General features: G+C 49.2%; 2 protein-coding genes across 4 annotated transcripts; one reads left to right on the top strand and one right to left on the bottom strand.

Moving 5' to 3' along the window:
- Positions 1-7497: 7497 nt before the first annotated feature.
- ALG12 (ALG12 alpha-1,6-mannosyltransferase) lies at positions 7498-19645 on the bottom strand. Of its 3 annotated transcripts, none has more exons than XM_084751533.1 (11): positions 19493-19644; positions 18645-18722; positions 16504-16691; positions 16298-16430; positions 13977-14150; positions 13107-13301; positions 11104-11207; positions 10086-10309; positions 8574-8743; positions 8406-8481; positions 7498-8258 (listed from the first exon to the last, which is right to left on the bottom strand). In XM_084751533.1, the coding sequence occupies exons 3-11, from the start codon at positions 16666-16668 to the stop codon at positions 8027-8029; spliced, it is 1473 nt and encodes a 490-aa protein (XP_084607659.1). In that variant the 5' UTR covers positions 16669-16691; positions 18645-18722; positions 19493-19644; the 3' UTR covers positions 7498-8026. The 3 variants fall into 3 exon arrangements, with proteins under 3 accessions (XP_084607659.1, XP_084607660.1, XP_084607661.1); XM_084751534.1 differs by lacking the exon at positions 19493-19644 and adding an exon at positions 19148-19468; XM_084751535.1 differs by lacking the exon at positions 18645-18722 and having other exon boundaries at positions 19493-19645.
- A 216-nt stretch (positions 19646-19861) lies between these two features.
- On the top strand, positions 19862-27043 carry CRELD2 (cysteine rich with EGF like domains 2). The gene is made up of 10 exons (XM_084750841.1): positions 19862-20090; positions 20183-20265; positions 20843-20953; positions 21444-21535; positions 22293-22469; positions 23404-23499; positions 24054-24137; positions 24861-24956; positions 25423-25563; positions 26744-27043. Exons 1-10 carry the CDS (start codon positions 19959-19961, stop codon positions 26791-26793), a joined length of 1062 nt encoding a protein of 353 aa, XP_084606967.1. The 5' UTR covers positions 19862-19958; the 3' UTR covers positions 26794-27043.
- Positions 27044-27311: the final 268 nt, after the last annotated feature.

Here is a 27311-nt window from a genome sequence, read left to right as displayed (position 1 = left end):
CCAGGAGCTATGTAGAGAGGCTCTGTCTGAAAAAGAGAAGTTACAGCATGGTACTGGTATAACAGCAAACACTGCTTACCAGTGGAACAGACCAGAGGACTCAGAAGTAAACCCACGTAGCTGCAGCCATCTGATGTCTTACAGAGCTGTCACTCTGACAAATAGTGCTGGAGAAACTGGTCATTCATATGTAGAAGACTAAAACTAGATCCTCTCGTCCTGAATTTAAAAAATATCAACATAGAATTAAAACAAAACAAAACAAAAAACCTTAATGTAAGACCAGAAACACTGAAACTGCTAGAGGAAACCAGGAAAAGTATTCACAAAACACAGGTAAGTGCAGGCCTGCATCTTCTGGAAGCTACTCCATGAGGTCAGGACACAATGGCAAGAACTGCAAATGGGTTTGTGCAAAATGACAGCGCTTCTGTACAGCAAGTACCTACCAGAATGAAAGGCAACCTATGGAGAATGACAAAGTCTGTGCCGGCTATTCAGCTGAACGGGGATTAATCTCCAAACATAAAACCACCCAAAGGAATAGTCAGTAGGTCAAATGGGCAAATTAACTAGACAGTTCTAAAAACCAAGTACAAATGATCAATAAGTAGATGAAAAACTTCAACATTCTTAACCACCAGGGAAAAGCAATTCAAACTGCACTCTGATCCCATCTCATCCCAGCAGCCATCTCATCACATCCTGGCTGCCCTCAAGAAAAGGACAAATGCTGGCTGGCCTAAGTTAGGGGGCAGGGAGCAACCTCCATACATTGCTGGGTTGTCTGTCGGGAAAGCAAGTTTCTGTGGCTACTGTTCTAGTTCGCCTCTCTGTCACTGTGGTAAGACACTGGCCATTTGGCTCACAGATTACAGTCCATTTTGAAAGGAAGTCCTGGCAGGAACTCTATGCAAGAACTGAAATAGAGGCCATGGAGGAGTGCCGCTTGCTCTCCGAGGTTTGTTTGCTCACCTTGCTGTCTTCTACAGCCCAGAATCACTTGCCCAGGAGTGGCACTGTCCACAGCGGGCTGGCTTTCTCTGCATCAGCTTTCTATTCTTTTCTTCTCTTCTCTCTCTCTCTCTTCTTCTTCTTCTTCTTCTTCTTCTTCTTCTTCTTCTTTTTTAGTTTTTTGAGACAGGGTTTCTCTGTGTAGCCTTGGCTGTCCTGGACTCACTTTGTAGACCAGGCTGGCCTCAAACTCACAAAGATTCACATGCCTCTGCCTCCCAAGTGCTGGGATCAAAGGTGTGCGCCACCAGTGCCCCACCCATCCACATCCATTTTCAATCAAGAAAATGCCCCGCAGGCCTATCTGATTGAGGCAATTCCTTAGTTGAGGTTCCCTCTTCAAAGTGAGTGTAATTTTTGTCAAGTTGGAAAATTCTAGCTGGCACAATTGACTCCTTGTCAACTTGACACACAAATACTTTAAGTCATTGTTAAGTCAGAACTTTTCCTTTCTTGTTTATCCCCAAGATCACATGTTAATATCATAATATACAACATTGAATAACTTCAATTAAAAATCCCACAGTCTCAGTCTGGAGATTTGGCTCTGCAGCTAAGAGCACGCATGTGCTGCTCTTCTAGAGGGCCTGAGTTCAACTTCCAGCATCTAAATCAGGTGGCTCACAACTTGTGTGTAATTTAGTTTCAGAGCATCCAAGGCTTCCAGCTGCTGAGGACACTTGCCCACATGCCCACATATAGATACGCACGTGTATGTACACACACACACACACACACACACACACACACACACACACACACACACACACAATTTTTAGAAATTCCTTTTCCTTAAATCGTACAGTCTTTTAAATTTTTCAACACTGTAAAAGTAGAAGGTGTCTAAGAATCCAAAGTCTCTCCACTGTGGGGCCTGTAAATCAAAAACAAGTTTCTTTTTCCAAAAGGGAAGAACCAGGGCACAGCTACAGTCAAAGCGAAGCAAAACCAGACTCCAAGTCCAATAGCAGATTGCTCAGTGTCCAATGCCTTAGACTCACTCACGGTTTGCTGGACTTCACTTCTCCAGATCTGCCATCCACGGCACACACAACACTCCCTGCTTGCTTATATAACCGAAGTGGGCTTGGGCCCTCCCACCAAACGTTAATCAATAAAATGCCCCACATGATTGCCTGCAATCTGGTGGAGGCAATTCTTCCATTAAAGTTCCCTCCTCACAGGTGACTGTACTTTGTGTAACATAGACACAAATGAACCAGCCATCATGGAAATCAGTATGGAGATTCCTGGGGGGGAAAAAAGGGAAAACTGATACTAGGATATGACCCAGCTTTAGCACTCCTGGGTATGTACCCTAAAGAGTCTAAGTCAGCCTACTTCAGAGACACCTGTACAACCATGTTTATCACAGCACTGTTCACAACCAAGCTATGGAGTCATCCCAGGAGCACACCAACAGATGAGTGGATAAAGCACATGTGAGACATAGCACACATATGTGAGCATGTATATAAACACACATACTGGAATTTTGTTCAGCCACACAGAAGAATAAAATTATGTTACTTGCAAAAAAAATAGATGGACACTGACAATGAGACAGGTTAACTCCTGGCAACATGGCCCCTACCTCAAAGAGGATGATGAGCATCAAAGAACCTCCTTATGGAGATGGCTTCAAATATGACAAACAAGCCACTGGGCAAAATGTCCTCATTTCTACCACAGACAGAATTCTTAGAAGGATGTGGCTAAAGGAATTTGTTGTGTGTTCCTGGTCAGGATAGAAATGTTATAACTTCTTTGGAAAACAGTTTGGCGTTGCCTGTACAGGTGAACTTCCTCATGTCTTTGTTCATACAATTCCATCTCAAAGTACAGATATACTCTGGACACCCGTCTACATGGAAAGACATGTACAAGGATGGAGAACCATTCCCATGAGCAACACAGCTGGCTAAAGCCAGACACCCACTAACTTGAATCAAGCACATGCTGTGTGCAGACAAAGCCTGGCCTTGCTTGCTTCTCTCCATCTGTAGACTGGGTTGGACAGATGTTTCTAAACAGGGCTCCAAGTACAAGAGACAGCTGGTAAGTCTCCCCTTTCAAAAACAGGCAGAGCCGGCTGGAGAGATGGCTCAGAGGTTAAGAGCACTGTCTGCAGGCAAACACTGTATATGTAATAAATAAATAACGCTTTTTAAAAAAACAGGCAGAGCTTCATAACAAACATACTAAAGTTTATATCCAGAACACGGTTCTGCAATGGAGGCAAAAATATTCATGTACAAAGTATTTGAACAAATATTTCATAAAAAGGTATTTGAATGTCCAGTGCACACACAAAATAGTAACCATTGTTAGTAATATGAGGTAAATGCAGTTCAAACCCCAGCATCGGGCTAAAACTAAGAGACCACCACTGTCACTGATGGCCTTAGAGACAGGGGACCTAGGTGGATGGAGCCGATACTTGAGAAAGACTAAAGGCTCATGCAATAGCCGATTTTATTCAGAGCCCCAGACAAGCTATACTCTGAGGGTTAAGAAAGGTCACATGCCGGGTGATGGTGGCACACGCCTTTAATCCCAGCACTCAGGAGGCAGATCACTGTGAATTCAAGGCCAGGCTGGTCTACAAAGTAAGTCTAGGACAGCCAGGGCTGCACAGAGAAACCCTGTCTCGAAAACTTAAAAAGAAAGAAAGAAAGAAAAGAAAGGTCACATGAACCAGCTGGGTATGGTGGCGCACACCTGTAATCCCAGCACTCAGGAGGCAGAAATAGGCAGATCTTTGTGAGTTCGAGGACAGCCTGGTCTACAAAGTAAGTCTAGGACAGCCAGGGCTGCACGCACGCCTTTAATCCCAGCACGTGGGAGGCAGAGGCAGGCGGATGGCTGTGAGTTCAAGGCCAGCCTGGTCTACAAAGCGAGTCTAGGACAGCCAAGGCTACACAGAGAAACTCTGTCTCGAAAAAAACCAAAATAAATAAATAATAAAAAAGAAAAACAGGCCGGGCGGTGGTGGCGCACACCTTTAATCCCAGCACTCGGGAGGCAGAGGCAGGCGGATCGCTGTGAGTTTGAGGCTAGCCTGGTCTACAAAGTGAGTCCAGGACAGCCAAGACTACACAGAGAAACCCTGTCTCGAAAAAAGAAGAAGAAGAAGAAGAAGAAGAAGAAGAAGAAGAAGAAGAAGAAGAAGAAGAAGAAAAACAGACAAACCAAACCAAACCAAAAAGAAAAGGGGGGGGGGAGAAAGATCACATGAGTAAAGACACTTATATCTTGGCTCAGCAATTCTTCTACAAGGCCCACCTAGCAGGAATGGAAACATATCTATGAGAGAACACACATGACATGAGTGGACAAGCTGACTGTGGTATGCTCATTCAGTGTTAAGCTACCGCAGGGGCAAAAGGACCAAAATACTGATGCACAGTTAGATTACATCTGAGGACCCTCGGAAACATCACTGTCCTAGTCAGTTTTTGCAACTTGACACAAGCTTGAGATCTCTGGGAAGAGGAAGCTCAGCCAAGAAGATGCCTCCTCCATCAGATTGCCTGTAGGCGAGTCAACGGAGCATATTCCTGATTAATGATTGGTGCTGAGGATCCAGCTCACTGGGAGCAGTGCCACCTCTGGGCAGGCAGTCCTGGCTGGTATGGAAAAGGGGTGTAAAGAAGCCATGGCGAGCAGGTCAGTAAGCGGCACTCCTCAGTGGCTTCTGCCTCAGTTCCTGCCTCCAGGCTTCTGCCTTGCCCTGACTTCTCTTTGTGACCTTAGAGTTGTGAGGTGAAATAAACTCTTTCCTCCCCAAGTTGCTCTTGGTTATGATCTTTACCACAGCAATAGAAAGCCACTTAGAGAACACATCTCATGAAAGAAAGAGCCACAGCACAAAGGAGAAAGGATGCATTATATCCTGTTTATGTCCAATTCTAAAAAGGGCACTGGAGTGTCCTTTTAAGTTCAGGGTGAGGGGAGGTCAAGTGCAAACACATCTGGGGAACCAGCTCTACAGCCTGTATGTGATGTCACACAGACAACCACGTGGCCAAAGCTGGCAGATTATATGTACATAATATCTTAGTAAGGGAAAAAAAAAAGCCAGTAGTGCTCATATATAGAAATAACCCAGCTGATGAACGAGAGAGCTTTTAACAGCCTCAAAACAATACAAACCCTTAGGACTGAGTTTAATAACACACATCCAAACTGCCATGGAAAAAAAAAAAGATAAAATATCCTGACACTTTAGGACATAGTGGCACAGAAGAGGAACTGCTCTTTCTTCTCTGGGAAACTTCAACAGCCACGCGACTTCCTAAGCAAAATGTATGTGAGTATAATCCCGGCAAACCATGTGAGTTTTCCATGGATTATGCTCGGCATAAAGAAATGTTCTTATTTCCAGATGGACAAAAACTGACAGGAAAATACTGCATGGGAAGAGCTGAGTACCCAGGAAGCACAGTTGCATTCTGGGTATAGAGGAAGCATGAGGACACTGTGTGTGGAGGGAGTCCAGCTGCAATCTGGGTGCAGAAGAGGCAAAGCCATCATCTGAGTCTATAGGAAACACAGCTACACTTGATGTAGAGAAAGCACCACTGCACCCTGGGTATAGAGAAAACATGGCTACTCTGTACAGAGGAGAAGGCTGAAGGTGTGATGCCAGACACCCAGGGCAGAGACAGCCCCTTCACAAGCTCCTGGAATAACAAGGTGAAGGAGTCATTAACCATGGGAAATAAAAGACAAGTACTTCTAATCATGACATCATTTTATAAGGTGGAAGAAAATAACCTAAAAGCCACTAGAGAAATAGACAAAAGGTACAAACAGACAATTCACAGAATCTTCCCCAAACTCACAATCTGCTTTGCACGCCAAATGACAGCCACCCGGAAGGCCTGGCCCTGTACGTGGTAGGTAGGACATGCACAGTACAAGATCTCCTTCAAAGGGCCGGGAATACACTAAGCACCCACAGGACAAGCTACACAAGCCATGGCAAACCTACCTGGTGGAGTTCCATGCATGGATGCAGGATTTCCAGGGACACTGGTACATGAAAACAAGACATCTACAGGAAGAGAAATAAATGCGCATCTCTGACCATCTTTACAAAAATAAACAGAAGCGACCCTAATGTCCAAAAAGAGGCGAAGAGGTATCGAACAAAGTCCAAGAATGGAGTCATGGGAGGGGAATTCTGAGTGCTTGGGAGAAAACTTCAAGTAAACAAGACAAAAGTTGTGTGACCCCAGTATCTCAAAAACACGAATGTTTTTGGAATGTGCTTCCATGCCCCTCCGCAGCGTAGTGGACAGGGGTGAGTTTACTTTAGATTCTTTGTTACAGCTACTTATTGTTCGTTGTTCATGTGCTTCTATGGAAGACAGGTTTATACCACGGGTGGCTTGTCCTTGCGATTGTACACTTTGCTTGACTCTTAGCCTCAGGTATAAACTGTCTGATGCTCTGAATAAAGTTGGCTAGTGTGAGACTGTAGTCCACCTCGGTTATCGGTTTCATTCTCCCAGGTCCCACCATCAACAGCAGTGAACAGAGGTGCGGGAAGCTCGCTCCCTGGGCTTAACTCTAGGAGTGCCTCGATCCCTAGACGTATACTCCCGTTCCACAAACGGAAAATGATGGGCGATAAGACCGAAAGCAAGGGCAAAGGCTGGCAGGCACATACAAACACATCCCCTGCATTTCAAGTGGAAAACAACCATCCTGAGGAAGGGCAAAGGCCAGCCCCAAGAAGTTTATCAACAGTGTTTGCACACCCAGCCGTGAGCAGGAGAGTGAATTGCAAACAGGCAAGTTTGTTCTGTGCAGCACACTGAACAGCAATTCTAGAACTACTTAATGTGTATTTTGTTGTTGAACAAAGTACCAAATGCATGGACACTGCCAAGAGCCATGACTCTCACTGCGGAGGGGAGCTGCACAGTTGGGGCACGAAGAACGCCAAGAACTCCATGATGTGGATGAACTGTATAGGTGTTGTGGTGGAGGACATAGCTCGGTGGTACATCATGCATGAGGCCTTGTGTTCAATCCCAGGTCCCACAAAACAGAATACATATGGCCCATGACTGTTCATACATGTTCATGTGGTAGGGACATGTGGGCATGCCTGTATTGCCTAACTTGTCTACAGGAAGGGTGCCAGAGCAGACATGCTAAGGGCAACAAGGAGACCCAGCCTCAGACCTTGGCCTGAAGCTATGCTCCACCAAAGCAGCCAGACATTTGAGACACGGCTAATCCCACATGCACATGACACAGCTTTATAACTGTGCAGTGTCCTGTGCATACACACATGAGCTTGTGTGCTGTGTGCCTGCATAGTTGATGCATAACATGCACACATCATCTGTCATCAGTATGACTGGCTCTCACACTTTATAAATGATTGTTAAGTACAGTGTGAGAGGCAGTGGCCCCTGCTGTGAAACCAGGGCAGAGACTGTCTCCAGAAGCAACCACGTAACAAGATACAATATAAGAAAACATAATCTTTATTTCTGATCTTTTATGAACATATGTATGTCCTAAGAATTAGTCTGAAATGGAGATGGGATGCCTTGGACTCTAACAGCTACAATAAAGGGTGGTGTATGTATGTGTCCACTGTGCTGAAGCCCTGGGCTTATATTATGGTCTCCTGAGGTCATGGGCAACAAGTGTGGTTCAGGGACAGGAAATATACTGAGAGTCATTACAGTGAAGGTGGCAGGGTGTTCTAGCCTGGCTCACTGTCCCCTCTTAGTTATGATTGGCTCCCAGTATAAACCATTCTGTGGGCCACCTAGACATGGCAGACAGATCTGGGCAGGCCACTATCACACTTGGTGGTGTGTCCTGGGATCCACGTCCTCAGCCCTGTGCCTATGGCAGGGCCCAGCCTGCTGTAGGCTGACTCCAGGGACATGGTGGAGTCCTTGGTCCTTTGCTGTTTTCTTGAATTGTCTTCACTGAGTTAGAAGGTGACCACACTTGCTGCTCCTGGAGAGCTCTCATCCTCTTAGGCTGGCCCTAGCAGCCGTTCCAGAAGCACCAGCTTTGTATGAAGGTTGACGTCAAAGGGTGGCAGCTTTGTCAGATTCAGGCTCACTCCTGTAGTGCCCTCAATACTAGCCAGGACATGGTGCGTGTCCCTGTAGAGGGCCAGGTGCCCAGGCACCGCTTCCATGAGGATGTGTGTGTAGTCTTGCATGCCCACTGCTCCCGGCTGGACATCTTCCCTCTTGTCATACCTGGGAGAGAAAAGCCACCTGTCACCACCACACCCATCTTTCCCTATGTTTCACACCACCCCTCCCCACTACCTAGGTGCCAGTGAAGTGACCTCTGGCCTCTGTGAGAAGCAACTTCACGGCAGCTACAATACTTCAGAAACAAACCTCCAGTCATCGTTGACCTGAAGAAACCGCGACACGCCTGTCTGGGCAGCAGCCACATCAATGTGCAGACGGACATCTAAGAAAACCAAATCTCAGTGAGAAACTGAGTTAGAAGCATGGCCCTTCACTCAGGCCCAGGCTGGTCCCCAAGGAGCACCCTGTACCAACCTGTCTGGGGTGGCACCAGCTCATGCAGCCGCTGCATCGCAACACCACCAGGATAGTTGAAATGGGACACATAGAGGGATGTGGCTGTATATGCTGCATTTGCCATGATGTGTCCTATCACGAGCAGAGTTCCCACTTTGTACAGCCATGACTTTTTATAGTTATTCAGGCTGTAAGAAGAATGGCAGTCAAGGAACAGGATACGGTGGCAAGAACACCACATATCCAACCACGTCTAGGAAAAGCGGTGTAGACTGTCAACCCACTCCAACTGTATCAAGTCATTATAAGCAATTAAGTTCATCAAAGCTAGATCTGGATAATCAGCCGAAGAAAAAGGCTTTGAAGCTGCTTTAGCTAAAAAGCACCAACTCCTCCACAGTAACAAAAAGCAGACAAACGCCTGGCATTCCAGGGCTCTTCTGTGTGTCTCTGACTTAAGACCCTGGGTCCCTCACCTGCTTAGTTCTGAGTGTACATATGCCAAATCTTCAAGGACTCTGTCTACAAGCTGATGATAGCTACCCCACTTCATGTACCTTCAAGGCTAATGGCACAAAGAGTAACTAGCCATCTTCCTGTCAGCTTTGATGATGTTCTGCTCCAAACCCACAGAAAGCACCTTAAGTCTCCAGTTGTCCTAACCCCACAGACAGACAGATCACCCATGATGAGGTCACCCTGGCAGCAGGAAGACTCATCTCAGGGGAACTGAACTGTCTTCTCAGCACCTTGCAGAACCAGAACTGAGATAATCATCAACCAGACCGCACTGTGACCAAGACTACTTAATTATGCATACCTCTTGCCCCTAGCTAATACTGCTTAAACCTAAAGCTCATGTCAGTGCATTCTCATCTGTTCTTCTCCCCAGCCCCACGCCCAGACAGAATTTCTCTGTGTAGTCCTGGCTGTCCTGGACTCGATTTGTAGACCAGGCTGGCCTCGAACTCACAGAGATCCACCAGCCACTCACTGCCTTCCAGAATGCTGGGATTACAGGTGTGCGCCACCACACCTGGCTCTTCATGTGTCCTTCTTAATGTGCTTATTCATATGGGGACAGATAGCCTGTCAGGAGTCCTGAACTTACACTAAACTTGTCTTAAAGAACTCAAGTAACCAGACAGGCATGGTGGCACATGCCTGTAATCCCAGCACCCAGGGAGGCACAGGCAGGCTTATTGCTGCCACAACAGCCAAGGCTACACAGAGAAACTTTGTCTCAAAAACCCAAAAACAAAGCAACTCTACTCGTGTTAAACTGGCAAACCTACTCTTTCTTTTTTCTTTTTTGAGACAAGGTCATACTATATAGACCACACCAGTGTCAAACTCAGTGACCCACCTGCCTGCCTCCTAAGTGCTGGCATCAAAGGTGTGTGATACCCAGCACAGCAAACCTATTTCTAATGAAACTTTTAAATACCTATCAACCAGGTAATTTTAATCAGCACCCCAGAAAAAACAAAGTAAAAGAGCAGACAAGCATCTCAAAGACAGAGCCCTCACACGTAGGTGCAGCCTCTGGCAGCCATGATGTTGAATGCGGGGAAGGTATAGATGATGAAGCGCAGCTCCTTGTGCGGGAGGAGCGAGTACAGAGCCACGAATCCGAGGCTTGGCAGGGCCAGTGCATGGGTCCTCCTGTCCACTGCACCCAGGGGTATGAAAAGAAGGCTGAAGCCCAGGCCTCGGGGCAGGGCAGAGTAGAAATACCACAGGAGTGGGGAGGTCTTCAGGTCCGGGTTAAGGAGGCACAAGTATGTCAAAGATGGAGCCACTGGCCGCTTAATGGAACTCTGATGATAACAACATAAAGGCTGAGTGGCCCCAAGGGCAGTTATGCCAAAAGACACACCAGAGGCCTGCTTAGGAGGTATGGGGACGACTGGCCTTGGGCACAGCATACCCTTCCAGCTAAAATACAACTGAGGGCCCCAGAGGACTATGGGAAGCTCCTGCCCCTCCCTCAAATGATGTATTTATTTTTATTCTATATGCATTGGTGTTTTGCCTGAATGTCTGTCTGAGTCTGTTAGATCCCCTGGAACTGGAGTTACACACAGTTGTGAGCTGCCCTGTGGTGCTGGAGTGGAACCCAGGCCCTCTGGAAGTGCTCTTAACCACTGTGCCATTTCTCTAGCCCCAGGAGGTTCCTTCCCAGAGCTAGTAGATGAGAGCAGTGTGTCACCAAATCCTAGCTATGCTGCCCTTTCTTACCATCAGTCCATCTGAGGTATCTATGATAAATGTTTTAACTAGCAGACTGTTCTGTGGACTGTGGGTAAGCTAGGAAATCACCTAGTCTTAGGGGAATGTCACCACAGGATAGGTAGAAGGCAGCACAGGCCTCAGCACCATCCAGGAGCAGCAAGTCCCAGGTATGAGTCCCAGGAAAAGTTCCTGCCTTGACCCTCAGACAGCCACCCTGCCTGTGCCAGGCCAGTTGGATGGCAGGGGGCTGAGGCTGGGGGCAGGGCCAATGGGCTGACTAGCCTGCACTCTCACTCGAACACTGAAAGGATACGCCCCAGTTGGAACTTTTGTTCAGGACAGTGTTATACCAAAGTACCGTTCCTTCTGGCCATACACAGTACCGCCAGAAATAGGAGTCCACAGCAACGGTCAGCCCTAATAACAGAACAGAAGTGTCCTCAGTAAGGAATATGGCCAACTGTAAAACTCAAGCCTCAACCCACATGGGCACTGTGCTTAACTGCCCCCACAAAGTAGCCATGTGGCCCCAGAAACTACCAGCAGCTTCCTATAAAGGGGCTGGTGGTATCTGACAGTATTTCCCATCAAGGCCACACTGCCCTCCTGCAGCCTGGCCAAGCAGCTTTAAGACAGTGGGTGGATGCAGGCTTCCAAGTAGAAGCCACCTCTAGAGACAGGACTGGGATGCTCTCATGCAGGCAAACTTCAGATCATCTCACTTACATGTCAAAAGGGGTAGGGGATGGGGGTAGGCGACTCAGTAGTTAGGCTGGCATTCTGCTCTTTCAGAGGACCAAGCTCAGTTCTCAGAACCCACAAGGGAAGGCTCACAATTGCCAGTTACTACAGTACCAGGAAACCCAACATAGTCTTCTGGACTCTATGGGGGCCTACAATCACACACACATATTCCCCCACACCAACACATGAATATATACATAAATAAAAATAAAATAAAGCAGCAGGGCTTGGTGGCACATGCCTGTAATCCCAGCACCCGGGAGGCAGAGGCAGGCGGATCACTGTGAGTTCGAGGCCTGCCTGGTCTACAAAGTGAGTCCAGGATAGCCAAGGCTAATACAGAGAGACCCTGTCTCAAAAAACCAAAAATAAAATAAAATAAAGCTTAAAAAGTTTCTTGGGGGCCAGTGAGGTGGCTCCGTGGGTAAAGGAGCCTGCTGCTAAGCTTGCTGAACTGAGTTCAGTCCCCTACATAGTCGGAGAGAACTAACTTCTACACACACACACACACACACACACACACACACACACACACACACACACTACACAAAAGTTAAGTGTAATAAACAAAAAACAAATCTCAAGAGTTGCAGCAACAGTTTAGTAAAGCGCTTCCCTTGCAAGCAGGAAGACCTGAGCTGTATCCCAAAACTCACAGAAAAAGCCAGGTATGGGTTGGGTATGGTAGTGCATGCCTTTAGCAGGCAGATTTCTGTGAGTTCGAGGCTAGCCTGGTCTACAAAGTGAGTTCTAGAATAGCCAGGGCTATGCAGAGACCCTGTTTCAAATAAAACAAATACATCTAGGTATGAGGCTGTCTTAGCATGCACATGGTGGCTAACAACTGTCCACAACTTCAGTTCCAAGGGATCTAATGCCCTCTTCTGCCCACCAGGCATGCAAGCAGTACACAGACAGACAAGCAGGCAAAATACCATACACATAAAACAGAAATAAGTATATCTCAGAAAAACTAGAAAAAACAAACAAAGTGGCTAACTCCAGTGACGGTGAGCTTGAGCCCTGGATGCTACAAGTACACACACACACTAAGTTTCAAACTGACAAACTTGTAATTTTAGTACTGTGGAGGCTAAAGTAGGAGGAGCTCACATTTGAGGCCTGGCTATGCGGTGGGAGGGGTGGCTTGAGTCACTCGGCCCCCCCCAGGCTAATGAACTTGAATGTTTGCTTCTTAGCTGTTGGACAGTTTGGAAGGATTGGGAGGTGTGGCCTTACCAGAGGAAGTGTCACTGGAGCTGGGCTTTGAAATTCCAAACAAGCCCACACCAGGCCCAGCCTCAGTCTGTCTCTGTCTGCTGCCTAAGGATCAGGATGTAAGCTTGCAGCTCCAGCTCCGGCGCCACGCCTGCCTGCTGCCATGCTTTCTACTGTGATGATCGTGGACTTACCCTCTGAAACTGTAAGCCAGCCCCAATTAAAAGCTCTCTTTTATAAGTAGCCTTTTCCTAGTGTCTCAGCACAACAACAGAACAGTAACTAAAGTAGTAAGACTCTGTTTCAAAATACCAAAATCCAAAACTGAAATATACACAGACAAACCCGACTTGCCTAGACAGAGAGCCCCTGCTGGGATGGCATGCTGGAACAATCTGGCCACAGACATTCTTCTTTCATACAAGGTCAGCAGCAGCATCAGGCCCAGCAGCATGCACAGCTCAGCCCTGAAGCCAATAATGACAAAGGCCGAGAGCCAGACGAAGCGGGTCCACCTATGCTGCAGCCAGGCTGTGAGGGCTGGTAAAACTGCAAAACACAAAACACACAGAATAAAGGGGGCTCGCTTTATTAGAAAATACACACACATACAAATCCCTCTGTGGGGGCTGGAGTGATAACCCAGCAATTTAAAAACTGGCTGTTCTTGCAGAATACCTAGGTCCCACTCCTAGCGACCACATGGCAGCTCACAACTGTCTGTAACTCCAGTTCCAGAGTATCTGATGACATCTTCTGGCCTCTGCAGGTACTGTATGCACATGATGTGCTTAAATAGATACAGCAAAACACTCATACACACACACACACACACACACACACACACACACACACACACGCACGCACAATCTCTCTAGAAACTGCTCAGCACTGCAGAGTTTAAGGGAGAAGGATCTGGCAATCAAAGCCAGACAGATCTACATAGTGGGACTATGCCCCAAATTCCCCAAAACCAACACACACACACCAGTGAGCCCTAGAGAAGCCTACTTGCCTAGCCGGAGTGCCTGCTGGGGGGGCACACAGGTGCTCCAGGGTAGCGTTCCCTAGAAACCACCAACCCTGAGTGCAGAGAAGCCTGCTTCAGTAACGAGAGACCCTGAGTAGTCTATGAGGTGCACGAGGCGCACGAGGCGCAGCGCTGGGTGCAGGGTGTGTTTAGCTAGGGCGGGGCGTCAGAAGGCGCATCCTGACGGTACATACCCACAGCCAGGGCCAACACATTGGGGAGCGTCCTGGTGCAGTAGAACATGAAATGAAACTGTGTGGCCGACACCCAGCAGAACACAGCCGCCGCCTTCGGCCCGAACTGTCGCCTCACTTCTTTTTGTAACGTCCAGAGTCCAAAAATCACACCAAGCCCAAGGACTGCGCGGACTAAATCAAAAGAGCAGCAAAGTCACTGAAGTGAGGGACCCAACAGCACAGATGATGAAGCCAGGGCGCTGTGAGTGTCACTTGCAGTGCTAGTCAGCGGCCATTAGGGACCTGGGGCCTGTGTTTGCACTGAGGCCTATGCCATCCAAGCTGCTGACTTCCTTTCAGCCCGAGGCCCAGTTGTCTGTCTGCAGGGGGTGGGGTGGGAAGCCAGAGAGCCATGTAGAAGGGCAGAATAACCAGAGGCCTCCGCTGCAGGACAGTGCTGATGAAGGGTCGACTGAAACCCAACTCAGGGAACCATCCAATCTCCATGCGTGGGAACACCAGCTGCAGGGGCAGGAAGATGAGTAGGGATTGTCCCTGGAGCAAGCGGTCTTTTGAAGATAGGCGAGTCAGGTACCTCTGGACAGGGCCAGTTCACATATCCTCGGAGTAGACAAGCCTTACTAGCCACTTGCCAGTGGGTGCAAAGTTCTAAAGTGATGGCACAGGAAGCTGGCAGTCACGGCAGGGTGGGGACTGACTTCTAGACAACCTGCCCAGCACCGGGCTTCCCCCTTTCTGCATGCTACTGGGTTCAACGCATAAATACTTCATTCTGGGGCCCGCGTCCATAAGGTCTACATTCTCCCAGGAAGGCCATCCAGCACTGCTCTTTACAGGGCCCAGGCAAAGTGCTCTACTTCCTCCAAGGTCCCATCTGCTCAGTTTGTCACCTGGACCCTAGGGCTCCTCCTGCTTCCCGTGTCCCCAGGCTTCTGTGCGAATGCTGGGCAAGGGCAGCTGACCACGCAGCCTGCAGTCTACGATGCTACCACAGCCCTGCCAGGAATCTTTGGGCCTCGTGCAGGAGCTGGCATCACCCAAAATCCTGGGATTGCAGCAGCTGAGGGGGAAAATGTCTGTGCAAAGGCAGCTGGCACACCTAGCTCGGCCAAAACAAAACTACCACGGACTTCACTCAGGGGCTGAAGCCTGCAAGCTGCCCCGCAGTGGCAGGGCTCCCCATCCTAACCAGCCTTCTGAGAAGTGGGCTGAGTTCCCCCCAAGGAATTTAGCTTCTAAAGTTTTCCACATGGGCTAGATAAACTGAGCCCCGACTATGGCCAGCTCTGTTAGACACAGTAAAATTTCCTGAATTCGAAGAGTGTGACTGTTGGTTAAAAGAGGTGTCAGACAGACTGTGTGCACAGAATGTTCTTAACCTAGTGTAAAATATATATATAGGGGATGGCCAGGCGTGGTGGCCCATGCCTTTAATCCTGGCACTCAGGAGGCAGAGGCAGAGGCTAATGGATCTCTACGTGTTCCAGGCCAGTCTGGTCTACAAAGCAAGTTCTAGGACAGGACAGGCTATATAGTCAGGGTGTGCGTGCTGGAGAGATGGCTCACCAGTTAAGAGCACTCACAGAGGACCCAAGTTCAGTTCCCACTACCCACACAATGGCTCACAACTATCTCTAACTCTGGTTCCTAGGGATCTGTTCCCTTCGTCTGATTACCATGGGCACCAGACATACACATGGTTACACATACATACATGTAGCGAAATACTCTATACATTAAAAATAAAATAAAAAAGATGGGCACAGATATAGAAATAGAGTAAGCTCCGATCTCCAGCACAGCAATGCGTCTGTCACCCACGGAGGACTCACATACCAGCCAGATGTGGCCATCGGGGCTATATAATGAGACTTTGACTTAAAAGAAACCAAAACAACAACAAAACCAAGTCAGTAAATAAAAAAATGTAAATGGGAGCCAGTGTTATCAATACCCAAAAACCAAATACCTGAAGAAAACAAAAACACTAAGTGCTCTGGTCTGATCGTTACATCACATACCTGTGCTAAAATACTGTATTGTGTTCTACTATTAAGATCAAATCTATACCAATGATCAACAAGGGTCTGTGGGTTACCGCGTGGCCCCTGAGCTGAGCCAGGAGCAGTGGATACTGTCACCACCTCCTTCACCAGCCCTGCATCTAGGTATATCATGAGGACTTTCATGGAGTCTAAGGTACAGGTCCTGCTTGCGTGTCCCAAGTCTGGCTGCAAGGCTACAGTGAGTCCAGCCAAACCCCCTCCAACCCTCCATGATCAGGTGACGTCACAGTTCTCACCCACGTGGGGCCTTACCTGTCAATTGAGAATAAAACTTGGATACTTCCAACAGCGAAAGCACATAAACCACAGGGCTGGAGAACACTGCGATCAACAGCGGCCCAAGGAATGTCCTGGGAACAACTCCAGGAAACTCAAGGTGGTCATACTGCAAGGAGAGAGGGTAGGAAGTGCAAAGGCTGGGGACAGAAAGCGAGCCTCAGGTCAAAGCAGTGCCTTACCTTGTCTATATCCAGCTGGTGGAACAGCAGGTCATGGGTAGCCTGTAGGCTGAAGCTCTCCTCTACCTTGGTGTAGGGACAGGCAACAAGGTGGATGGTAGCTACAGCGACCAGCAGCCCCAGGAGCATCAGAGGCCGCCTGCCTAGCGATTTCTTGCCAGCCATGTAGACCTTTAAACTTTACGTACCTTCATATAACCAAAGACAAGAAGTACACACATTAACAGTTACCTTATGCATTCAGACAGAACAGAAACAGAGCTCCTAGCTGGACATGGTGGTGCACGCCTGTAATCCCAGCACTCGGGAGGCAGAGGCAGGCGGATCGCTGTGAGTTCGAGGCCAGCCTGGTCTACAAAGTGAGTCCAGGACAGCCAAGGCTAACACAGAGAGAGACCTTGTCTCAAAAAACAAAACAAAACAAAAACAAACAAACAAAAAGAAACAGAGCTTCTAAAGCTCTGCTTGAGGTCATAGTGGTAAGATGTGGGGGAAGAAGACCACAGCCTCTAAGCCACTCCAGTAAATCCTGTGTCTGTGCGGGAGTGAATATATATATATATATATATATATATACACACACACACACACACACACACATATATATATATATATATATTTATATATTTCATTCCATGAGTTCTGTTCCTCTAGAGAACCCTGACCAATACACCTTTTAACTTTTTAAAATTATTTTTTATGTGTATGGTGTTTTGCCTGCATGTATATCTGGGCATCTCATCCCTTGGAATTAGAGTTGTGAGATGCTATGTAGGTGCTGGGAAGTGAACCTTGATCTTTTGAAAGAGCAGACAGCGCTTGTAACCACAGAGACATCTTTTCCGTCCCAATCCTTTGAAATATAATACTTCTTACTGTCTTAGGGTTTATATTTCTGTGATGGACCACCACAAGCAAGAGCAGCTTAGGAAGAAAGGGTTTATTTCATCTTACAGCTTAGAGTCCATCACTCAAGGCAGTCAAGGCAGAAAGCTAGAGACAGGAACTGGTGCACACAGGTCAAGCAGTGCTGGTTACTGGATTGCTCCTCTCGGCTTGCTCAGGCTGCCTTCTAATCAGCACCAAGGGCTACCAGCCCAAGGGTAGCACAGCCCACAGTGAGCTGAGCCCTCCCACATCATCATCCAAGGAAATCCTCCCCAGGCACTCACCAGCCCTTCATGAAGGCACGTCATGAGGACTTTAGTGGAGTATAAATAAAGCACAGCTTGCGCTTGCTTGTCCCAAGTTTGGCTTCAAGGCAACAGTGAGACTGGCCAACACCCCACCTGGCCAGCTGCGTTAGACACAATAAAACATACTGAACTGGGGTCTGGAGAGATGGTTCAACGTTAAAAGTGCTCTTCCAAAGGACTGGGGTTCAATTCCCGGCATCCACATGGCAGCTCACAACTGTCTGTGACTCCAAAATCGTACACCCTCTCACATACATGCAGGCAAAACACCAATGCACATAAAATAAAAATTAAAAAAAAAAAAGAAAGCAAAACAAAACATATTGAGCTGGAAAAGTGTTGATTGTTGACTAAAAGAAAAAGGTCAGGTTATGGAATAACGTGTATATAATGTTCCCAACCTGGCACAAGAAAACCGGACTGGAGCCTAGTAATGCACTTGGGAGGCTGAGACAAGAGGGAGAAGAGTTCAAGGCCAACCTGGTAAGAATACAAAGCCCTGGTTTCAGTCCCCAGAACCACATAGTAGATGTGTGTATTCCCGGCAGCTAGGAAGTAGAGGCAAGAGGATCAGAAGTTCAAGGTCATCCTTGGTTATACAGAGTTCCAGGCCTGCTTTGGCTATGTGAGATCCTGTCTCAAAAAGAAGGGGGAAGGCTAAGCCACTGAGGCAGCAGTGTGGGATGTGCTCCTCGAGGGACTCCAGCTTAGCTGGTCCAACTTTCTGCTCTGCACACCTTTGAAGCAAACTTAAGCTTTGTTTGTTTGTTTTGTTTTTTGAGACAGGGTTTTTCTTGTAGCCCTGGCTGTCCCAGACTCACTTTGTAGACCAGGCTGGCCTCAAACAGCAATTGGCCTGCCTCCTGAGTGCTGGGATTACAGCAGCACGCCAAACTGGGAACCCAAGCTTTAGGGTAAAGGGTAAATATTATCTATAGAACTCACCTGATCCTCTCTTTCCCAGTCTGGGCATTTCCTGACAGGAAGAAAAGGGGTGTGTTTTCTGCTGAGGGCCAACAGCAGCTATTACCAAAAACAACAGAAGACTAGGATGAGTTGGAGCAAAAACAAAAACAAAAACAAAAAAAGAAAAGAAAAGAAAAGAAAAAGAAAAAAAACCCACGAGGTAGGTATTCACCAGTACATCAAAAACACCTACCATGGGGCGAGGGGTTGGGGGTGTGGCGATGACTACAAGGCAGCTGTTGGGCAGGCAGACAGATGGCTAATCGCCTTCCAGCAGCCCAGCTCAAAAAAGCCATACTCTTAGCAAACGTGGCTTTGAGAAGGAGGGCGCCTCAGATTAGGCAATAACCCTTCAAAGATCCTGTTGTCCCTGTCAACTGGGATCCCAAGGCTTCCACAGAAACTGTCAGAGTCATTCGTTCAAATTGTGGTTTTAAGCTGGTAACAAATTGTTAACCAAAGATCAGATGAAACTGTATTACCTGCACAAATAGGTGTTTTCTGAAAATCCAAATAGTGCATATTTTTATTACCCCTCATCCAAGCCATTTGTCTCTGTGAGCGCAGTGCCTAAGGCCACTACGGAAATGTTCGCTACTTGTGGGCCCCCAACCGCACTGAGCCAGTGCCCTAAGCAGAGCTCAGTTCACGGGGGACAGCTCCGGCCGCCAGACGAAGAGGGTGGCGGACGGATGAAAGGTCCAGGCCTCGGGTAAGTTGTTCAACCCCAGGGTTGAGGAACTCAAAGGCTGTCACGCACACTAAGTTAGCCCGCTCGGAAAAGCCCCAGCCTCCCGAGAACCCTAACCCCGATGGCGCGTGCTAACCTCTTCCGCTCTCGGCGTGAGCCCCGCGGAACTCAGCCCACTGCCCTCAGCAGGAAACGGGCTGCGGAAACGCGGGACAGAAGCGAAGTCTTTGCCCGGTCTTAACATGGCCACTCGAGCCCAGACTGGCGGCAGAGGTAGGCGGACGCCCGGAGTAAAGATGGCCGCCACCAGGCCAAGGAATGGAGGGCGGGGCACGAGGACAGGCTAAAGGGCTGCTGTTCCGCCCCGCTCTCGCGGGACGCTGACCCGGGGCCTTCTCATTGGTGGATTCTCGTGGCGAGCCCGGATTGGTCCACATCAGGCAGGGCGGATTCCTCCGGCCAATGGCGGCGCGCAAGGTGAGTGGTGGGCGTGGCCTCGGCGACGCAGTCAAGTAGCCCAGGGAACGGCCGGCGCGCGGGCGGGTGGGCGGAGGCCGACACTCCGCCGCTGTACTCCGCCGGTCGCCGGCAGCCCGCCCGCCATGCACCTGCCCCTCGCAGCCTCATTCGGGCTGCTATTGCTGTTGCTGCTCCTGCCTCCGCCCTCAGCCGTAGCTTCCCAGAAGCCGACAATGTGCCAGAGGTGCCGGACGCTGGTGACTAAGTTCAAGCAGGTGGGCGGGCGGCGAGCCCCGGGGCAGCGGCGCTGGGCGGGGGCTGGCGGGGTTCACTGCGGACCACCGAGCGGGTGCCACCTCCTCCGCAGGGGATGGCCAATACAGCCAGGAAGAATTTCGGCGGCGGCAACACAGCGTGGGAGGAGAAGTCTCTGTCCAAGTACGAATTCAGGTTGGTGCCCAACTGTGCGGGCTGGCGGCCACGGCCCTGCGAATCCGTGGCCAGAACTTTGGGTCGGTGCTGACCACCCACCGGCACACGGATGAACCCCTTACATGGTGGACACCTGTCATTGGTCACCTCTGCCTCTGGCCACCCACTGACCTTGGTTTGTGGTTTCCATACTCCCTACAGCCACTTCTGCTCCCACGTACACACACACTGGAAGACTTTTTCCACACACACACACACACACACACACATATACACACACACTGGAAGACTTTTTCACGCGCGCACTCGGAGGCTTTTTGAAAACTTAAAACTGGAACCCACAGCTCTCCTAAAGACTTCTGGCTTCCCTGGCTGATAAGAATAAGCTCTCCGTTGTCTCATCCTGTAATGATGGAGGCACCTACCGTTCCGGGGTCCTCCGAACACCCCCACGTTAACCTCCCTACCCCCTAAATGACTAACCCTGCCCATGGTTGTGGAGGCTCCCCGCCTCACTAAAGTAGTCTCTAGGTGGGGGGGGCGTGTGTAAAGTGAGAAGACCAGTGCTTTGGGGCGCTGACAGGCTGTGTTTCAGTGAGATCCGGCTTCTGGAGATCATGGAAGGACTGTGTGACAGCAGTGACTTTGAGTGCAACCAACTCTTGGAACAGCAGGAGGAGCAGCTTGAGGCCTGGTGGATGACACTGTGAGTGCCTGGGACCCTGTCTTCCTATCTCTTCCCTTGTCCTGCATCCTTTTCCCGCTTTACCCCCGCACTGCTGTTGTCTCTTCCTGGAGCATAGCTCTTAGAGTCAGGGGGCTTGCCAAGAGGTCCTTGGGCATACCTGACTCTTGGCTTCTTCCCCCATCACTTAGCGCTGAGGGCTTGCTTGTACAGTGCCTTCCTACCCCAAGTTGGCCTGAAAATAAGCGGTGAAGACTCCAGAGTTAAGCCTCATTGCAGTGAACTGCACTCTTGTTTTGGTTTTAGCGACACAAATCTCTTTACTACCTGATTTATAAGTTAAACTTCCTCATTGGTGTGTTTGTAAATGCCAGTAGTATATTTTTGGTTTAAGACTGTCTGAGGCTTCAGGCACCCACTGGCCGTGTTCTTGTGTGTGCTCCACCACTGAGCCGTGCCTGCCCCCAGCCCGGCACTTCATGGGATTTAATGACCATTTCTAAATCCTCAGGAAGAAGGACTACCCTAACCTATTTGAGTGGTTCTGTGTACACACACTGAAAGCGTGCTGTCTTCCGGGCACCTATGGGCCAGACTGTCATGGTATGTTTTTCTTGGGAAAGCCCACGTATGCGTCTTTCCTGTCCCTCATCTCTGACTCCCTTGTGTTTAAAAGCCCAGAGGGGACTTGTACTGCGCCATCTTTCTGTGGCATTGGGGACCCTACCTCTATCTACCCCGACTCTGGTGCTATAAATAGAGGCTCCTGCATCGCTGCTAACTTCTGCCTTTAGGAACGTTCTCCTTTGCTGTATAGAGCGCAGAGCCTCTGTCCTGATGCACTTTTAGGGGATGGGTCACAGACTCAGGAGCGCATCTGTACTTCAGAGACCTGTTGATGGGTGCTGGGGTGCTAGACATGCTTAGCTGGCTCTGGCCTTTCTGTGAGGTGAGCTGAGCCTTGAGCCTTGTGCCACTCATGTTGATCAGGCTGGGTCAGGTGACAGAAGTTTCCGTTTCAGACATGCACATAGGCTGGGGTGCCTCTTACTTGTCTCTCCCTGGCTGTGTGCTGAGTACAACATTGAATTTCCTCCCAGGCACATAATATGTTGTCCATAGCTGGCTCGCCACAAGTGTTACAGTGTTGATCCTGCAGGTTCCATATAGTCTGTCACTAGTTTCTTCAACTTTCAGGCCCCTGTTCCCTCAGCAGGAATTGTGTCAGGTTTAGACTGTCAGGGATACCAATGGCCATTAGGCTGTGAGCATGTTAAAAGGTGCTGTGATTCTCCCCATGTGAGGAAAAACATGGCCAACCCCTGGGGCATGCTCCAAGCAAAGGTTTCTGTCTTCCAAGCATGCCAGGGTGGGTCTGAGAGACCTTGCAGCGGGAATGGCTACTGCAGTGGAGATGGCAGCAGAGAGGGCGACGGGTCTTGCCAGTGTCACGCAGGATACAAGGGGCCGCTGTGTCTCGACTGCATGGACGGCTATTTCAGCGTGCTGAAGAATGAGACCCACAGCATCTGTTCAAGTAAGCACTCAGAGTCTGGCCAGCTTGGCTGATGGTGAGCTGTGGGGACCAGCCCTCTGCCAGGGCTGCGTAGCTGGGAACAGAGTGCCCCTTGACCCCTAGCCCCAGGTATCCAGAGCAGTGCAGGAGGCCTAGCGGTGCAGCCTTTTGGAAGTGTCCATAAACTTTCCCCAGAAGGAAAAGATACTTGCTTCTTGAAGCCTTTCTGGGAATGACATGGAGGCAGTGCCTGTGTGACAGCTTCTGCCATGCCTATACCAGATGCCCTGAGGTTTTTTGTTTTTTGACCTAGCACCTAGATGTGGGCCATGTTCTGTATGATCGCCTGGAATGTGCTGGTGAGAGGCTTGCTGCCAGCCTATGGCTGTCCCTGAAGGATGGGCAGGTCCTTCAGTTTTCTGCCAGGTGGCTTGGAGAGGGGAGGCAAGAATAGAGGCTGGGGTGTGTCTACAGTTAATCAAACAGCTTCTCAAAGAGAACAAGGACTTTCTGCGCTCATAAGACATGGCTACACATGGGTACCGGGGCCCTTGGAGGATGCTCCTGAGCACTGGCCCCATCAGCTCCTTGTTCTCACCAGGGTTGTCAAGGTTACCTAGTCAGGTTCTTCCTGAGACTTAGGTCAGTTCTTCCTGTCAATTCCCTCAGCAGAGCACAAGCCTTGCCAGCCTCCTAGGTCCCTATGGTTGCTGCCTGCACAGGGTAGCATCCTTGATTGAGTTCACACACTTGATGCTTTGTGAATCCACGAAGGAAGTGGTCAGATGTCCTAGAGGGATGCCCAGAATTAATGGCTGCTTAGTTTCCTGTTTCCCTCATCTTTTGTTATTTTCCTGCCGATCTTAAATCCTCATTCCTAAAGGAAGCTTTCCTCTGTGGGAGCCAATGGGACCTGCTCCTAGAAGGCCCCCGTAACATAGCCTTTGCTTTCTAGCCTGTGATGAGTCTTGCAAGACATGCTCAGGTCCAACCAACAAAGACTGTGTCAAGTGTGAAGTGGGCTGGGAACGTGTGGAGGACGCCTGTGTTGGTGAGGACAACACTGGGTGGGAGGGGAAAGGTCCCTTACAGGGGAGACCCCCCCCCCAATAAGGTCTGACTCCCGTCTGATGCCTTTCATCTCTGCTGCACCCGGGGCTGTGAAAGGAAAAAGTGGCCTGCATGTGGGTTTTGAGAAGGTTCAGATTAGATTAAGCAAGTGTCCCCACCACAACTGGTAGCATCATAGTACCACGGCATGTGGCCCTGCCATGGCACTGCTATTGCTGTGCCTTTTCAAAATCCTTTCGTTCTGCAAACCCTGTACTGAGGCCATCAGTGGAGCTGGCATGGGCTTGGTCTTCTGTAGCCCCAGGTGTTCACTGCCTGCCCTCTGGTAGTCCTAGTTTTGGTTTCACCCCTCAGCAGCTGCTTGGCCTTAGGCAAATTCAGAACTCGGCTGCAAGCTGGTTTCACCCTTGAGGGGTAGGGGTGAAGGAAGGGATGGTTTGAGCTTGTGTAGAAGCACAACGCTCATGTTCCAGTTGCGTGGGTGGTACCTCAGCCCTGCCACCTTGCTCTGCTCACAGGCTTGTTTTGTTCCAGATGTGGATGAGTGTGCCGCAGAGACACCTCCCTGCGGTGATGCACAATACTGTGAAAATATCAACGGCTCCTACACATGTGAAGGTGACCAGAGCGTTGGGACCTGTCGTTCTCCATAGGCTTTCTCTCTCTTCCTTCAGCATGTGTGACTAGGGTGACCTCTGCATGGTCTGCTTCAGAAACTTGAAAGTGGTGATATCAGCAGTAGACATGTGAGAACAAAACATCAAATGTTTTGTGTATCACAGTGATCCTGGAACGTGCTACTATTTGAGGCTCCTTCATTTCAGTCACATCAGGCTTCTCCCTTGGAGGGAAAACTTTTCACACTCGTAGACAGGATCTTTCTGTGTAGTCCTTGCTGTCTTGGAGCTCACTGTGTAGACCACACTGGCCTCAAAGTCTCAGAGATTCTTCCTCCTCCTCATCTTCAGTGCTGGGGTTAAAGGCAAGCACCACCACACCCAGCTTGTTCCAAATTTGCCAGTCAAGGGTATAAGTATTTTAGGGTCTTATGCAATTCCCAGGGCAGCAGGGACGAGGCTGCCACCTGGTGTCTACAGTTGTACTGGGTAGTGCAAGCAGGCTGCAGTGTCCTCTCAGGGAAATGCGATACCAGGCCTATAGAGCCTACTGTTTCTACTTGGCTGTTACTGAGGTCTTAGTTGGGGAAATAGTCTGTCACTAGGCTTGAGGTGGCTTTGTTTTTCAGTTCCTCCATGTCATTAATGTCTGTTTTGTGCTATGCTATTTTCGCCCTGCCTTACTGAAATGGAAGTGGTCTGATGTCTTCCCTCCTTGTTTTAGAATGTGATTCTACCTGTGTGGGCTGTACAGGAAAAGGCCCAGCCAATTGTAAAGGGTGTATCGCTGGCTACACCAAGCAGAGTGGACAGTGCGAAGGTCAGTGAGCTGTCTTCTAGAGAAGATGAACTTTCTAGAAGGAACATATCACTTGCCCAATGGGGGACCCTTGTGGGTGGGGACCCCTCAACCTCTGACAGATGCTGGCCATGGGGTCTGTCCCTGCACAGACAGTGTCATGGTGCTGGTTGGAGCCATGCTTGCCTTAGCCCCTTTGTCGCTATCAGCTCCCAGGGGACTTGGCTGTCATCTCCACTATCTTGGGCACTGCACAGAGCACTGGGCTCCCCGTCCTCACTACTGAGATGTCTCTCCTACTAGTGAGGCCTGGCCTCTGAGACCCAGGAAGCTCTCTGAGCACCTCTGACTTCCCTTCTTTCTCTGGTGGGCATTCATAATCCTATTGCTTTCATTGATAAATGAAGTGTGAATAAGCAACTTTCATGATCTGAGGGTAGGATGTGTGCTTGGAATCATTTATTGAAGTGAAGTATTTTTATTTCAGATTTAGATGAATGCTCACTAGAAGAAAAACCATGTAAGAGGAAAAATGAAAACTGCTACAATGTTCCAGGGAGCTTTGTGTGTGTGTGCCCCGATGGCTTTGAGGAGACAGAAGATGCTTGTGTACAGATAGCAGAAAGTGGTGAGTAGCAGAAGGCAAGGAGCAGTGTGGTCCGCCTTGCCTAGGGCTGAGGCTAAACAGACACAAACTGCCAAGTAAGAAATTAGCAGAGGGCTGGAGAGATGGCTCAGAGGTTAAGAGCACTGGCTGTTCTTCCAAAGGTCCTGAGTTCAATTCCCAGCAACTACATGGTGGCTCACAACCATCTATAGGAGATCTGGTGCCCTCTTCTGGCCTGCAGGCACACGTGCAGGCAGAATATTGTATAATAAATAAGTAAATAAATCTTTAAAAAAAAGAAAAAGAAAAGAAATTAACACAGAGTTGCTCCAGTGACAGCACAGAAGACAGGTGAAATGTTTGGTCATGGAGGAGGAGGGCTCAGCAGGAGTGTGAGAAAGGCTGGAGCAGGGAGGATTCTATAGATGGCTGTGGAGAAAGAGGAAAGCAAAGTGTGACACCCCCCCCCCTGAGGGGAAGGCAGAAGTAGAGCACAACTGGGGCACTAGCCCCTCCAGGGTTCTGCAACCCTGGCCCCATGTCAAGGTCTGTCCGTCCTTCTAGAATGTTCTTAGTCCTTGCGTGGTCTCTGTGTGTCCAACCTTCCTTTTTCATAAAGACACCACCAGTCATCATGGACTGGGGCCCATTTTGATGACTATCTACCAAAAAAAACCTGTTTCCAAACCAAACCACATTCATAGGTACTAACCAGAATGTTAGCCCCTCTCCTTGAGACAGTTCAGTCTGACAGACTCAGGTCTTGGAGAAATTAGGAACAGGCAGTGTTCAGAGAGGCTAAGAGTGACTAGTTTTCCCAGAAGCCCATTCTGAGCAGGGCAAACTGTTGCGCATCCACACTTAGGAGTGCTATGGTCAGTGAGACACCAAAGATAAGAGAGGAATGTGGCAGTCCGAGGGCAGGGTCGCCCACTGTCAGTGCCTGTCCTCTACACTGACTGCTCGGCCTCTGGTTAAGGCTCTGAAGGGCCTGCCTAGGTACGCCAGTGGCTGCTAGGGCTCACTGTGAGCTGTCCTTAGAAAGTTGCTAGGTCAGGAAGCAGCCAGGGTGCTATCCCTGGGGCACGAGCCCACCAGTGAGTGCCGGGACCTGCGCATCCAGCTGCCATCCCATCCACACCCATCCTTGAGGCACTTTGGTACTGGGTACTCAATCAGTGACCCGCATGTCTCCTGACAGGAGTTGCAGAGGAAAACCCCACACAGCCACCCTCCCATGAGGATTTGTGACAGGCATCCGGGCTCCGAAGCCAGACTCCCCCTTTAAGTTATTGAGAGGATATCATCTATAGCAAACGTGGCCCATGGACGTCAACCCCATTTCTCCAAAAAGACTTTGGAAGAAGAAGCCGTCTACCCCGAAACAGCAGATATTCACTTGGCCCTTTAAAAAGCTGCATTTCTTGGTGGTTCTTAAGCAGATTCATATATTTTGATACTGTTCTTTATAATAAAATTGATCATTGAAGGTCACCAGGAACAGCAAGTGTTGGGTTGTTTCATTGAGAATGTGGATCCTTAACACTATTCAGCTTGACCTGTCCCACCAGAGCTGGGAGAGCAATGGGACCCCATGTCTTCCCATGGGGACTCAGAATCCACTAACCTTGGTGGGCACCTGGCAAGATGTCTCTGAGCATGTGCCCAGTGTGGTAGGGGATGGGGGCGGGGGTGGGGCAGATCCTGTCTTGCCCTGGCCTGTGCGCTATCTGCCTCGGACAAGCAAATCGTGTACTGTAGCTTCAGGG

This window comes from Acomys minous (genome assembly GCF_964271855.1).
Source record: "Acomys minous genome assembly, chromosome: 12".
Classification (NCBI taxonomy): domain Eukaryota; kingdom Metazoa; phylum Chordata; class Mammalia; order Rodentia; family Muridae; genus Acomys; species Acomys minous.
This window is presented reverse-complemented; position numbering and strand designations above follow the sequence as displayed.

What these genes read in the sequence shown, in the direction of transcription:
- ALG12 (XM_084751535.1), bottom strand. Translation starts at nt 16,668, where the DNA reads ATGGCTGGCAAGAAATCGCTAGGCAGGCGGCCTCTGATGCTCCTGGGG. An exon ending in GTTTTATTCTCAATTGACAG is followed by an intron (nt 14,151 to 16,297) that starts GTAAGGCCCCAC and finishes CTTTTGATTTAG; the next exon opens with TCCGCGCAGTCCTTGGGCTT. An exon ending in ACAAAAGTTCCAACTGGGGC is followed by an intron (nt 10,310 to 11,103) that starts GTATCCTTTCAG and finishes CCGGACCTGAAG; the next exon opens with ACCTCCCCACTCCTGTGGTA.
- CRELD2 (XM_084750841.1), top strand. Translation starts at nt 19,959, where the DNA reads ATGCACCTGCCCCTCGCAGCCTCATTCGGGCTGCTATTGCTGTTGCTG. An exon ending in GAGGCCTGGTGGATGACACT is followed by an intron (nt 20,954 to 21,443) that starts GTGAGTGCCTGG and finishes CTAAATCCTCAG; the next exon opens with GAAGAAGGACTACCCTAACC. An exon ending in GACCCACAGCATCTGTTCAA is followed by an intron (nt 22,470 to 23,403) that starts GTAAGCACTCAG and finishes TTTGCTTTCTAG; the next exon opens with CCTGTGATGAGTCTTGCAAG.